Below are 14,065 nucleotides of genomic sequence, written 5' to 3'. Positions count from 1 at the left end.
TATATTTTATTGATTTTTTACAGAGAGGAAAAGAGAGGGATAGAGAGCTAGAAACATCGATGAGAGAGAAACATTGACCAGCTGCCTCCTGCACACTCCCCACTGGGGATGTGCCCGCAACCAAGGCACATGCCCCTGACCGGAATCGAATCTGGGACCCTTGAGTCCGCAGGCCGACGCTCTATCCACTGAGCCAAACCGGTTTCGGCTTGTTCACACCTTTTTTATACCATAGTTCACTTTTGGTTTGATTTGCTATTTTTTTCTAATTTAAGCTGATGGTTGAAGTACTGGTGTAAAATCACCCTATTGTAGCCCAGCTGTGTGGCTTAGTGATTGATCAACAACCCATGCACCAAGAGGGTGTGGGTTGGTTCCCGGTCAGGGCACACGCCAGGGTTCTGCAGGGGCATGCAGGAGGCCGTGGACTGATGCGTCCATGTTTCTATCTCCCTCTCCCTTCCTCTCTCTTTAAAATCAATAAAAATGTATAATTTTTAAAAATCATCCTAATATAGGTTTGGGAGCTATACATTTCCTAATGTATTGCTTTAGCTATATCCTATAATTTTTGAAATGTTTATTTTCATTCAGTTTAAATTATTTAATTGTTTTCCTTTACCCCTGGGTTATCTTTTATTTTTATTTTGTTATTGATTTCAGAGAGGAAGGGAGAGGGAGAGACAGATAGAAATGATGAGAGAGAATCATTGATGGGCTGCCTCTTGCATGCCCCCACTAGGGACCGATCCCACAATCTGGGCGTGTGCCCTGACCAGGAATCAAATTGTGACCTCTTGTTTCATAGATCAAGGCTCAACCGCTGAGCCATGCCGGAGGGCCCACAGGTTATTTTGAAGTGTCATTTAATTTTCAAATAATTTGTGACTTTCCTATATTTTTCTGATACTGATTTCTAATGCTTCTGTTTTTAACACATAAAAATATCTCATTATTCTGCTTAGTATATATCAGATGCTTTTCTTTATTTAATCCAGCACGCATATACTCACCTGTGGCTGGTAAGGCTGCCTCTGGTTTGCCTGATAAGTAAGTAAAATGGTGTATTTCTGTAAAGAACACCGATACTCTCAGGTTACTCAGGAAATCAACAAGCTAAGTCCGGAGATACCTGAGGATGCCTCAGAAACGCCCTCTCCCTGCGTTAACGTGGGGCCGCGTGGTCTGGACTGTAAGGATCACAGCCCTGCGGTCCGAAGAAGCACCGCCCAAGCCCATGCTACGCGGTCAGATCGGTAAACACCGCCCCTCAGACAGGGGGAGGCCGTGGGACACTGGGGAAGCACTCCCCGCCTCTGGCTTTTTAAAAAAATCTTACTTGACTTTTTCCTTTTTATGTTTTATTGATTTTTCAGAGAGAGGAAGGGAGAGAGAGAGAGAGAGAGAGAGAGAGAGAGAGAGAGAGAGAGAGAAACATCAATGATGATAGAGAATCATCAATTGGCTGCCTCCTGCACACCCCACCCTGGGGAGTGAGCCTGCAACCCGGGCATGTGCCCTGACTGGGAATCGATGCTCAACCTCTGAGCTACACCGACCGGGCCTTCACCTTGTTTTTAAGGCCCCTCACTACCCATTATTATTAAAGCTCCACTCCCCCTCTCTTTGACAGCTAGGTATTCTGTATCGCCTGATGGAGAAAAGAAAAACATTTCCCCCCTGAGCTCAGTAGCTGCATACGAAGCCCGGACCGTGCCGATTTCTCCAGTGAGAAGGCTGCATTTGGAACTGGTATCCGGTAGATGCCCTGGATTCAATTTAGAAAAATCCTCTGGGCCCTGCCTGGGTAGGTCAGTTTGTTAGAGCATCGTTCCCATACCCCAAGGTTGCAATTTGCCAAGGTTGTGGGTTCAATCCCCAGTCAGGGCACATACAAAAATCAACCAGTGAACCCACAAATTGATGTGTCTCTTTCTTTCTCTCTCTCCCCTGGCTTCACCCCAAGGAGGGCCAGAGCAGGCCTCTAAGGCAAGGGCAGGGCCTTGCTTGTCGGGGTCTTAGGCATTAAGCCCTTGAGTCTGCCAGCATCCTGCCCTCGGAAGGCACAGGGCTGCAACGACTCAGCCTCACCCCCACCTGCCATAGGACACGGTCCGAACCAGAAGATGAACATCAGTTCCCCTGTCTCCTGGCCTCTGCTGCTGGGTCTGTGCTGTTTTGGATCATTTGAGCAGAAGGAATTTACTAGTGGCCTACTGAGAGCTCACAATTTAAGGGCAGAGTCGAGAGCCAGGCTTGGAAGCTATAGTTCTTGAGGGCCACGAAACAGGAACCCATAAAGTTTCATGAAATGGTGTGTCAGATCCCCCAGGAGCAGGGCCTGAGATGGGAACTCTTGTACCTGTGGTTCATGAGGGAGGCTCTCAGGAGTGAGGGAAGTAGGATGGATGAGGGAATAAGCCAGGTAAAGATGGGGTTTCAACTGGAGTCTAGACTCAGCCTGGTCCCCCTGAGCTCCTGAGTGTGAGTGGCACCACAGAGTTGTCCTACCATGAGGCAAGAGGGTTAATTTTTTTAAAATTTATGTTTTCATTGATTTTTTTTAGAGAGAGAGAGAGAGAAAGGAAGAGAGGGAAAGAGAGAGAGAGAGAGAGAGAGAGAGAGAGAGAGAGACAGAGAGAGAGATCAATGTGAAAGAGAAACATCAATGGATTGCCTCCTGTACACACCCCACCAGGGATCAAACCCGCAACCTAGGTATATGTCCTGACCGGGAATCGAACCGGCGACCTTTCAGTGCACGGAAAAATGCTCAACCCACTGAGCAGCATTGGCCAGGGCCAGTACACATATACATAATTTGCATACTACTCAGTCATTGGTCAAGGAGATCAGGGAGAAGGAACCTCCCAGGCATTTTCTTGGGGAGGTGGCTCACATAGGCTGAGGCAAGTCTTTGGAGACAGGCCAGCAACAAGCCATTAGCAAACAATTCCCACAGCATCTGGGGCATGATGGGTGCAGAATCAAGAGTGCCCATTCTCGGGATGGCTTCAAGTGCCGCCAGCCTTGTCCCTGTGCCCGGATTCCCATCCCAAGGAAGGCTGTCTGTTTGGCTTAGCTTGGCTCATATGCTATCCCTTAAGCGCCTGAATAGAGCTTCCTCCGACGGCATCCAGGGGAGAAATGGTGATGCCTTAAAAGAAAATCAGGATGATATTATAAAGGGACAATGGATACTGTGGAGCTAAGCCCCCCAAATCCCCAAGATATCTTTCTGAAATCAGAACCAGAGTCCCGTTTGTCCTGCCCCCACCTCTACCCTCCTACAGGCTGGTGGGGTTGGCCTAGAACTGCTTCATTCACACGTCCCTGTCTCTCTGCCCTCCAGACAGAGTTCCTGCCTTCAGTGTGCGCCAGGGCCCTGCCGTGGGCCCACACTGGGTCTTCAGGAAATGAGTTAGCGTGCGGGCCAGCCCCGATGAGCCTCAGTTTCTCTATCTGCCTACATTTGTCAGGACACAGAGCATTAGCACAGGAACATTTCCAGGCTGCCCCTCCCCGCTCTGCTAAGAGGATTCTGGCTTCGCCCTCCCGAGTCCTCCTTCTAGACCCCGCTGCAGGAGTCCTTGAGGATGTTGTGGTTGTTCTAGTTTCTACTTGCTGTGTTACAAACACCTCCCAAGCGCAGGTCACAAAATAACCACCGTTTTATTAAGCTCGTGGATTCGGAAGGTCAGGAGTCCAAACAGGGCACAGCAAGGACCGCTTTTCTCGGCTCCACCTGGTCCGGGGCCTCCGCGGGAAAGAGCGAACGGCCAGGGGCTGGAATCACCTGGAGACTCTTCACTCACGTGCCCGGGCACCTGGGCGCAGCTGGGACTGAGCTCCTGCCTCCCTGTGGCCTCTGTGTGTGGCTTTTCACAGCTTGTGGGATATGTTGGACACTGGCGAGTTCCAGGAAATGAGTCAGGAGTCATGTGGTATTGTATGACAGCCTCGGAGTCAAGGAGGGTCCCTGCAGCCACACGCTGTGGTCTAGGCCACCACACGCCTGTCCAGAGCTAAGAGAAGGAACAGAGCACCCCTTTGGGTGGAACGAGTGTCAAATAATTAGCCACCAATCATGGACAGCAGTCACAGTGGCGTGAAGTCAGGAGAAAAGGATGGGGACTAAGTTTTGGGTTAGATTTTTCCAAGGAGCTTTGCAAGGTATGGGAGAGCTGCAGGAAAGGAATGCGGGAGGCAGACGGAGGGTAAGAGGGGAATTTAAAGAAGTCTTGCTGAGTAACATCCGTGTGAAATGGCAGGTTGATTCCCGAATCTGTGTTCCTTTTGCTCCGAATCGCTCCAAGACGGATCGCGTGGCTCGAGCAGGTGCGCAGGCTGCACCCCAGCCTGCCCCCAGATTCTTAAACGAAGAAAATGTTAAGGTTTGAGGCGCTTACCATCATTTCCGTCATCTCATTATAGAAGGTCAATTTACCAAGGCCATCTCATGCATCAGCGCGTGCCCCCGCATCTCATTTCCCCTGGTGTTCGTGCTCCGGGCCCCTCCTCACTCCCAGGGGCCAGCTCCCCGGAGCCTGATCTCATCCGTGGGGTGGGAGGGAGAGGAAGGCAGGTGAGAGGGGCTCTCTCTGGAGGATCCTGGTCTCTGAGACAGGCTAATTACAGGCTTCCTAATTAATGAGCCATGGGGTTGCATTTCATCAGCTGCGTCACAGTTGATGCCTGAGCCCTGGGCCCAAGGGGAGGGTACCGGGAGTTGTGGGAGGGGGAAGACCAGCCTGCATCTCTGTCTCCTCCACCCTTATCCTCTGCTCCCTCTGTTCAAACCCAGCTCTCCCCACCGGCGTAGAGAGTCTCAGCAGCCCCCATTCTTCCCTTCTCTTGCCTCTGCTTCCTAACACCGTCCTGGGACTCCCCGCCCCCCCCCCCCCCGCCCCCCAGTCTGTCCATCCCGCATATCTTCCCGTCCCACCAGGACCACACAGGGCTCATTTGGTTACTGTTTCCCAACACCCAATTTCTCTTGAAAACGGAATCTCCCTCAGCCGCTGTATCACACAGCGGGGGGCTGGGGGGGGGTGGGGGGGGGCACTGTCTGCAGTATGGCAGCCACACCTGGCAGGACCCAGCCCCACCGCTCGAGGCCGGAGCCTGCCCGAGACCACTGTGGACAGAGCCACCGGCACCTGCTCCCCACACCCAATTCTTTCAGTAACTGCATGACGGGTACTTTTCCATGGGCATTTCAACCAAGATTTATCCATTTACATGAAGTTAACTCTGCTGGGCGTTTATTAAAGGAACATCTTTTATTTTTGTGCCTCGAGATGTAATATTATTGAGTTTTCAAAAGCTTAGTCACGAGTTATTCCATAATTAGATTTTCGTGCCTCCGGTTCTGAGTCGTCTGATGAGCTTGGACCCTAGTGGGTAGGTTCCTGTCGCTGGTGGGGTTGGGTGGGCTCCCCCAGCTCAGTGCCGTCGGTGCCCCTGTAGCCCGCACAAGGTCCCAGCTCCATGGAGGGATCCTTACAGACCCTGCGGGGACAGCATCCAGGCCACCCCTGTTGGGGCGGGAGGGGACTTGAGTCAGCTCCTTGCCAGCCTCTGCTACCTACAGAGCATCTCCGGAGTCGGAGTCGAGAGTTGGTTTCCCTGGAGTCGGTCAGACCAGCTCTTTGTGGAACTGAGCCTCAGCTTCCTCCTTCCTCCAAGAGCTGTGAGGATTAAATAATACATACGCACAGAGCACAATGCCCAGGACAGCGTGCTCAACACATAAAAGCTTTTTAAACTTTTGAGTGCAGTTTTTGAACCCACATGGGTAGCCTTCTACGTCTCCCCGACATCCTTGATAGTGTGCGCAGACTCATGTGGGTGCAGCGGGCCCTTCCACGGGGGGTGATGGACCCCAGCTCCCAAGGGACTGCCCTGCTGTTTAGGCTGCTTGCTGGTAGGGCCGAAAGTGTTCTCTTCAGATTTTTGCCAGCGAATCTTCGGGCTAGAATCCTAGAAGTGGGAAGGCTGGGTCAGGGGGTACATGGGTACGCACCCTCCCTGGATTTGCCACATTCCCCTTGGCAGAGGCATTCCCAGCAGCACAGGACCGTCAGCCTCACCCGCGGAGTGTGGCCGAACTTGGAGATTTGTGTCAATTTGCTGAACAGGAAATGGTATTTCAGGGTTATTATTTCATCATATCATGAGCAAGGGTGGGCATCTTCTGACATGTTTAAAAGACCATGTGCACTTCTTTGTGAATCGTTCTTATTTTTAGGAGCTATATGTTAGGGATATTAACCACTGCCAAACAAGTTACAAATATATTTCCCCAGCCCTGGCCGGTTTGGTCAGTGGATAGAGTATTGGCCTGCGGACCAAAGGGTCCTGGGTTCAATTCTGGTCAAGGGCACATGCCTCAGTGGCAGGCTCTTCCCCAGCCCGGGCCCTGTTCGCATGCAGGAGGCACCCAAACAATGTGTTTCTCTCACATTGATATTTCAGTCTTTCCCTCTCTCTTCCAATATCTCTAAGAATCAATGAAAAAATATCCTCGGGTGAGGATTAAATATATATATATAAATATATATATATATATACATATATGTATATATATATTTTTCCCCCAACCTTGTAACTTATTTTTACTTTGTAATGATGTTAAATTTTTCTATTAACATACTAGTAGAAGACTTTTTAAAAAAATCATATGTAGTGGAATTGACCCATCTTTGGCCTTAGTGTATCTGGATTTTGTCAGGGAAGTTTCCTCTCTCAGGAATTCCCTCATTTTCCATTTCCATCTGGTTCTCAGATGGTTTCAGTGGCTCCAGCACCACTTATGAAAGGCCCGCCTCTCCCCAGCTCATTGCCAATGCCACGGGCAGAGCACACCGCATTTCCATGTGCAGCCGGACCTATTTCTGGATTTTCAGTCATTTTGTTGGCCTATGTATTTGTGGGTTAAGCTCAAACTGTTCCTCGTTATTTTGGCTTGTTCTTCAAGATGATCTTTATAAGAATAGTGCCTAACGAACTGCCCGTGAAATGTTAAGGGAACTAGCAGGCAACAAGACCACACAGTTATACACATAGACATTTTCCCCTTATAATAAAACTAGAGGCCTGATGCACAAAATCGTGTAAGAGTAGGCCTTCGCAGCCGCAGTGGCTTCCTCGATCCTGCGGCTGCAGCCACGGCTTCATCTGGAAGGTCATCTGGAAGGACGTCCGGAAGGAAGTCCTGTCTAATTAGCATATTATGCTTTTATTATTATAGATATTGGAAGGGAAAAGATCCAAAATGTTTGTGAGGTTATCTTTTTCTTATGTGAAGTTATCTCTTGTTAGTATGGTATGAGTAGCATAATCTTGCTATTGGTATAAACCTTGATGAAAACTTACCAACTGCCTCTTCCTCCTTCACCTCATCCCTGTCCCCTCTGGAGATCTTATCACCCCTCTGGACTATGCCCCTCTTTGTACGAGAGGCGATGCATTACAGCAAGGCGGACTGGGGCTACGGCCTCTGTCAGGAGACAGGTTCATAGAGCTAAGGAAAACCAAGGGCCAGTCTCACATGTTCCTACCTGGCCAGCACTGTCCAACAGGACTATTTTGATGGTGGAAATGTTTTATATCTTGCTAATAGGATAGCCACTAGCACGAGTGGCTATTAAGTACTTGAAATGTGGCTGCTGTGACTCAGGAAGTGAAGTTTTAATTTATTTTAAACTAATTTAAATAGCCACATGAGGCTAGTGGTTACTATATGGGATAGTGCATCTTTGGCTAATTCTCAACCTAGCCAGTCCCCTTCCTAGAACTGGAAGGAACGGTCCTGCCCGTGTGCGGCCAGGCAGGCTACAGCGAGCTGAGAGGGCTGGGCAGGAAGCTGAGTAGACAGAGGGGGCCAGCTGTGCAGGAGGGGGGTCAGCCTGAGGCAGCCCAACCCACCCAGCGGCCATCACAATGGTCACAGTGGCAGCCAGCCCAGCATCACAATACCCCAGGCGGGAGGCGAGCGGTGGCCTGGCAGGCGGTTTCCTCCAGGGGCAGATCTCTTTGTCTACAGACCTACTTACAGCCACCCAGGTGGCAGAGGACCGGCTGGGGAACAGAAAAGCACCCAGCAGCTAAGCAGCCTCAAGCTGGAGACCCACCGGAGGAGGCAGGCCAGGCATGGGGACGGGGGGACCCGCTCTGCCCCGGGGCCCAGGAGCAGGGCCCGACGGCCTGGCTGCCAGGAGGCGGGATACCCTGTGAGCACTGAGCAGCTCCTCGTCTTCTTAGCAGTTTGGTTCCTCTACGTCTTCTACCTCCAGGACTACTTCTGAGCGGCCCCCTTCCCGTCTGCTCCAGCTGAGAAGCGGCAGCAGAGCATGCGTGGCCCAGCCCCTGTGAGTGAGGACGGACAGTGCTCAAGGGCTGGGGCCTCTGGCCCACGGGGAGGACAGCCAGGACGCAGGCAGGGCCTCACTCTGCACCGTGGGGATGAGCACCAGCGCCCTACCCCCCAAAGCCTCGGGGGCCATGCCCAGCCTCCTGCTGTCGGAGGGCCCAGGGCTGCGTGCCCCAAACAGGCTTGTGTTGAGAACATGATACAGGAGAGCGGAGGAGACAAGTGTCCCACAGAACCTGCGGTGGGGCGAGGGAGTCACTCAAGGCTGTGCAGCCCTGCGTCTCTCAGTCCGTGGAGTCCTTGTGCCTGCCGCTTTGTGCCTGGCCCCAGGCTCTAGGGAGAAATAAACTGCCTATGAACCGAGCTGGCGAGAGAAAGGTTATTCCCACTTTCTAGGGGAGCGATGGAGCCCAGCAGTGCTTAGTGTGTTCCTGGCAAGGGTGGTGCAATCACCACTTCCTTTTGGGGGCTCTTTAAAATGAGATGTGAATGAGCGCATCTCCAAGGATGCAGGTATGGCTCCAGCTGGTCAGAGAACAGGAACTGTCCGGCCCAGTGGCTCCCAGGCCCAATTTCCCACCAGGCCCCGCTGAAGGGAGGCAGCTCTGCCCTCACCCGAGCATGCGTTAGGCTGGTGGCTTCCCCTGGCTCCAGGTGGGGCAAACGGCAACCCCAGAGAGAAGGGCTCCCTGAGGCTGTCAACCTGCTGGTGGGAGCTAGGCTGTTCCCCGGAGACCGCGACAGGCTGAAGATAAAACCCACCCCACCCCCAACCCCCAGTGATTTTGCTACAAATGCTGGGGCTTTTCCTAGAACACAAGCATGAAGGAGGGTAAGGCAAGCATCTGGAATGGCCCAGACACTTCGAGCCAAGGGCACATGGAGCCTCATCAGCCACCAGTGCAGACCCTGAAGTCTCAAGGGAAGCGCCATCAGGAGGCAGAGGGAAGGATGCAGCCACCTTTGAGACACACAAATCCCCCAGGAACTCTTTAACAAGCAGATTCCTGAACCCCAATCCCAGATCTCTAAATCTTGGGTCTGGACTGCAGTCCAAGCAGCTGAATTTTTAGTAAAATTCAGTGTAAGGACTGGAGTTCTCCCTGCCCCGTGCGCAAAGCTTGAAAACCAGAGACTGCCAGCCTCCAGCCCGCAGGTGCCTTCAGGTGCCCTCAGGTGCAGGGCTGCAGGCTGTGGCGGGGAGGCAGCTCAGCGCCCTGGGTGTCCACAGGAGCCTGCGACAGAACCTCCAGGATGACATATGGAGCCGCTCAGTGCTGCTCCTTCCCAGGCATGCTCAGAAGGGGGAAAAGTGCGGTGTAGTTTCTCACTGACCCTCCTCTAGTGACTAGAATCTACTCCATACAGTAAACCATTGTAAGAATACATATTTTCCCTCTGCGACTCCACAAAACTAAATTTTGAACGGAAAAACAAATTGCAGCCTATAAACAGGTCGTTTTCGTGAAAGGCACCTTTCCCCTCAGAGGGCGGCAGCCAGACAGGGAAGTGTGTGCTGGCACCCAGCCCCAAGGAGGGGCTCAACCCTCCCTCCCCACCCACGCTCACCCACCTGCAAGCCCTCACAGCACGCATCTGACCGAATTACAGCCTGACTGGGTGGCAGTGACTGCTGACGGCTGCCCTGTGACAACTCCACTTTGAATGGGTGCTGGGGGATGGGGGGTAGAGTGGGGACAGGAGTATGACGACAGACAGGCAATCCATCAGGAGGAAGCCCACAGCAGATGTCAACAATCACTTTATTAAGGCTCCACGCCGTCTGCCAGTCGGGGGCTGAGTCATTCACTCCACTTTTGGGTGACACTGAAGGCAGAGGCTCTCTCTGAGACCCTGAGCCACAGACTATTGTGCGCATGCACATCCACCCTGCAGGATGCGGGGGGGCCCCCGCCCCACATGCACACGTGTGTGTATGTGTGTGTGCAAATAACTTGGGGGTTCTCAGCAGGGTGGGGCTGGCTGTAGCAGGCCCTGGGCTCTGGCAGAAAGGGGGGTGGCAGGGAGGTACAGGAGGGCAGCAACATCTCCCCCAGCCCTCCCAGCCCAAAGTATGGCTTTGTTATCCTAGTGCCACTTGAGCTGGAGTGGAGGCCCCCTCCTCCACCCCTCACCCCAGGCCTGTGCTACACTGTGGGAGGCAATAAAGGGAGAGCCCTTGGGAACGAAGAGGCCCCTCTGTGCCTGGGACCTGGCCAGAACCCAGGGAGCTATGACCCCCACTTCTGCTCCTCCCAGTAACAGGTCTTCTCGGGTTGAGGCCAGTCACTCAGAAGTGGACCCGCAACACGTCCTGGCTGGCGAAAGGCTGCTGGCAGGCTGTGCACGTCATGGGCAGGGAGCGCTGCTGCTCACCCAGGCAGGGCCGGCACAGGTGGTGGCCACAGGGAAGCTGGTACACGGGCTCCTTTTTGAAGTAGGGAGAAAATACTCTTTTGCAGGAGGCACACTCGGGACCCAGGACACTCCCAGGCTGCTCTGGTAAATCAGGGAGGAAATAGGACAGGGTTAGGGAAAGCTGCGCCTAGTCCAGGCTCCATCCTGGAGGCAGGGCGCATGCCTGGAGTGGGAGAGAAGCTGCCCCACCCTCTACCCCTGCAGCAGTCTGGCTGCATCCCTCCCTAGGCCACCTCTGGCTGATCTGAGAGCAGAGGAACCAGGGAGCTGGGGAAGCTGGGAGGCCTCCACAAGATCATCAAATCTCAAAAAGAGCTGGCTTCTCAGGGTAGCCAGGTAGCGCTGGGCCCTGCATCCCAGTCTCCCGAGATGCACTTTCCCCTAGGACAGGCTCCCAAGGCCAGAGCAAGGCACAAGCTCACACTGACAACCTTGATAAATTACAAGGTGAGGAGTGACAAAAGGAAAAAGCAGAAAATGCTCTTGTGTGTCAGGGTTGGGCAGGTCGAGGGGGTAGAGAAGTCACTAGAGGGGCAGAGCTGAGATCTGTCGGCAGCAGACGTGCCAGCTGAGCCTGGGGCCTGCTTCTCTTTAGCCCTGCAGCCTGGCAGCTCCCCTCATCAACCATCAATCCCCTACCTGTGCTGCTGGCTTTCTCTCCTTCCACACTTCCCAAAGCGGCTCCTGAATGAGAGCCACGGTGGACAGGTGCTCACCACCCCCTGCCCCAAGCTCACCTGTCCTTCCTTCTCTCATGGCCATGCCTAAGGAGGCTGTTCTTTCTCTTATAATCCACACCACTCTGGAGAGGGCAAGGATGGCCTCTTTAGGGCAAGGATGAAAAGAGGCCAGCCATGCAAAGAGTGAAAGAGACAGCAAGGACAAAGAATGGCTGGTCCATCAAAGAAAGAAGACAGAGGGGTGTGAGGCATGAGTGTGGCTCCAGATGAGATGGCAGAACAGGGAGGGCAGGGGCTGGAGCATGCAGGACTCACAGGCAGCAGGAGTTTCAACTTATTCCCAGTTCAATGGGATGTGATGGAAGAATTCTAAGTGGAAGAGCATGATCTAGCTCCCATGACAGGTCTCTCTGGCTCCTGTGAGGATGACGGGCTATGGCAGGGGAAGTGTGGCTGTTAGGAAGTAACGGGGCTGCTGCAGGAGCCTGGAGAGCACAGCAGGAAGGCAGTGGAGCAGAGGACCATGCTGAGATCTACTCAGGAGGAGTATGAACAAGATTTGATGATGAACAGAACGTCAGTGTGAGGACACGAAGGAGAGCTAAGGCTAACCTGCATGTTATAGGCCTGACCAAATGGTAGAAGGTGCTGCTCTTGGCCCTCAATGGTGTGGGAGGGGATGTGGGTGGGAGAGCCTTTGGAGCAGTCCTCAGTTAAGAAGTTCACTCAAGGTATCCATGAGTTTTCCACGTGGAGACGCCAAGCAGCTGTTAGGGAGGTCGGGATCTGAGTTCCAGGAAAGATCAAAGCTATAGGTGAACATGGGCAGTCACTGGCCAAGTGGGCTCTCACTTGGGTGACAAAGAGGACAGAGAGAAGAGGGTCCAGGACCAGAGTACTGAAGAGGAGAGTCAACAATGGAAACTGAAGATGGATCATTGAGAATGGGGAGAAAAAAGAGTGTAACATCTAGAAGGCCAAGAGAGAAGATGTTTCGAGAAGAAAGGGCATGCTCGCTTCAGCAGCACGTATACTAAAATTGGAACGATACAGAGAAGATTAGCATGGTCCCTGTGCAAGGATGACACGCAAATTCGTAAAGCGTTCCATATTAAAAAAAAAAAAAAGGAGCGACTGGTCAGCCACATCAGATATTGTGCAGAGGATCAGTGACCATTTATTTATGGTCATGGAAATGCTGGTCATTTGGACAAGACAAGTTTTGGGGAATGGTCAGGATGGAAACAATCAGAGAGGAGTTTGGGACGAAGGCAGAAGAGATGACCTGCGGTCCAGACAACAGCGGAGGGCCTGGTTCTGGACGGGCAGGAGGAAGAAGTGTGCGCCTTATCATTAGCCTCACCAGGTTTCATCTTGGAGAAAATGCCCCAGCATTCCAGTTAGGCCCTCCACTTAATATCCTAATCAATTCCATTATCCAGTGTAGTCCCAGGTTCATTTTAGGCAAAAATTGGCTCAGTAAGCTACCACTGTTCTTTTCTAAGACTAGGAAAGAATGAAGGTGACATACTCAACCCCAAACTTCACACTTACATAAAATACCCCAGATGTCAGATGGGAGACAGACTAGATAAGAAAAATAAACTAAAGAGGAGAAACAAACAAAAGTCCTCAGGACAGAACAATCAATAATAGATCTTACATTAAAAAAACCACCACAGCAGGGTATCTACGTCCACAGAATTACTAAGAGTTGCCTAAAGAAGGCTTTTTTTATGAAGAGCCTGTCAGCTCCCCGCTGGAGAAGGAAAGAGACCCGGTTCCCCCCTAGGCCTGGGTACTGGAGCTAAGAAGCTGGGCATGAAGGGCCAGAGACCCAGCGTTATGGCTCAGCACCCCATTCAAGGGCTCCAAGGAGGTGGACGGGACCCATGTTACCCGGGCCAGTGCCTGCCCTCCAGGAAGTGCTGGTCCTCCTTGTGCCGAGGTGTTGGAGCTGTCCCCTGGTCAGCCGCGCCGTGAAGGAGGGCATGGAGCCAAGGGTGGATGTCAAGGCAATTTCCAAGCTTTGTGACAGCTTCTGCTCATGGGACACTGGCCCTGTTGACAATATCCAGAGAGAGGTTTGGCAAAAAAAAAAAAAAAGACCAAAACACCAAGTCCACTGAGGACTACAAAAACAGCATTTCCAACTTTAAACAGACACAAATGTAAGGAAAGTCCTCCCGATGTCTACTAGTGGATTGTGATGACAGAATACATCACAACTGGGGACCCTGGCAGTTGCTACCCACCCACACCACACTGCTTTCTGGATTCCTGGGCTTTGCACTAGCTTTCCTCCTCCTGGACAACTGCTGGGCAGGTCGGGGCCACCTTGTGGCTCCCCTGCAGAACTGCACCCTACTTTCTGAAGGCCTCCCTGTGGGTGAGGAAATGACTGCAGCCAGCAAACATCCAGCCTTGTACCCCCGCTCTCCCTTCCCAGCAGCCTTAATCCGCTCTTTCCATCTCCTCCCTTCTGGAAACCCCGCTGTTCTGCAGGGATGCTGGCCTGCACGCTCTCCTTATTACTGCGTGGGACAATGAAGATGTCCCTCTGCCGCTGCACTATCGAGGGCCTTCTCTGTGT

At 52.5% G+C, this 14,065-nt stretch overlaps 1 protein-coding gene and 1 non-coding gene across 6 annotated transcripts in view; one reads left to right on the top strand and one right to left on the bottom strand.

The window, feature by feature from the left end:
- Window positions 1–10,118: 10,118 nt before the first annotated feature.
- Window positions 10,119–14,065, bottom strand: part of UBOX5 (U-box domain containing 5) — a 36,290-nt gene continuing 32,343 nt past the window's right edge. For 2 of the 5 annotated variants that reach the window (XM_054724379.1, XM_028144708.2), the window contains 2 exons: window positions 13,372–13,533; window positions 10,119–10,873 (listed from right to left, as the gene is read on the bottom strand). In XM_054724379.1, coding sequence (XP_054580354.1) covers window positions 10,665–10,873; window positions 13,372–13,533 — 371 coding nt within the window. In that variant the 3' untranslated portion in view covers window positions 10,119–10,664. The remainder of the gene's footprint in view (window positions 10,874–13,371; window positions 13,534–14,065) is intronic. The other 3 variants (XM_054724380.1, XM_054724381.1, XM_054724382.1) reach the window with 3 other exon arrangements.
- LOC114231449 (U6 spliceosomal RNA) lies at window positions 12,482–12,588 on the top strand. The gene has a single exon (XR_003617409.2). It is a non-coding gene; the product is annotated as a U6 spliceosomal RNA (small nuclear RNA).

This window comes from Eptesicus fuscus, chromosome 12, assembly GCF_027574615.1.
Source record: "Eptesicus fuscus isolate TK198812 chromosome 12, DD_ASM_mEF_20220401, whole genome shotgun sequence".
NCBI lineage: Eukaryota > Metazoa > Chordata > Mammalia > Chiroptera > Vespertilionidae > Eptesicus > Eptesicus fuscus.
The sequence above is the reverse complement of the archived record's forward strand: the minus strand, read 5'-3'. Positions and strand labels throughout refer to the sequence as shown.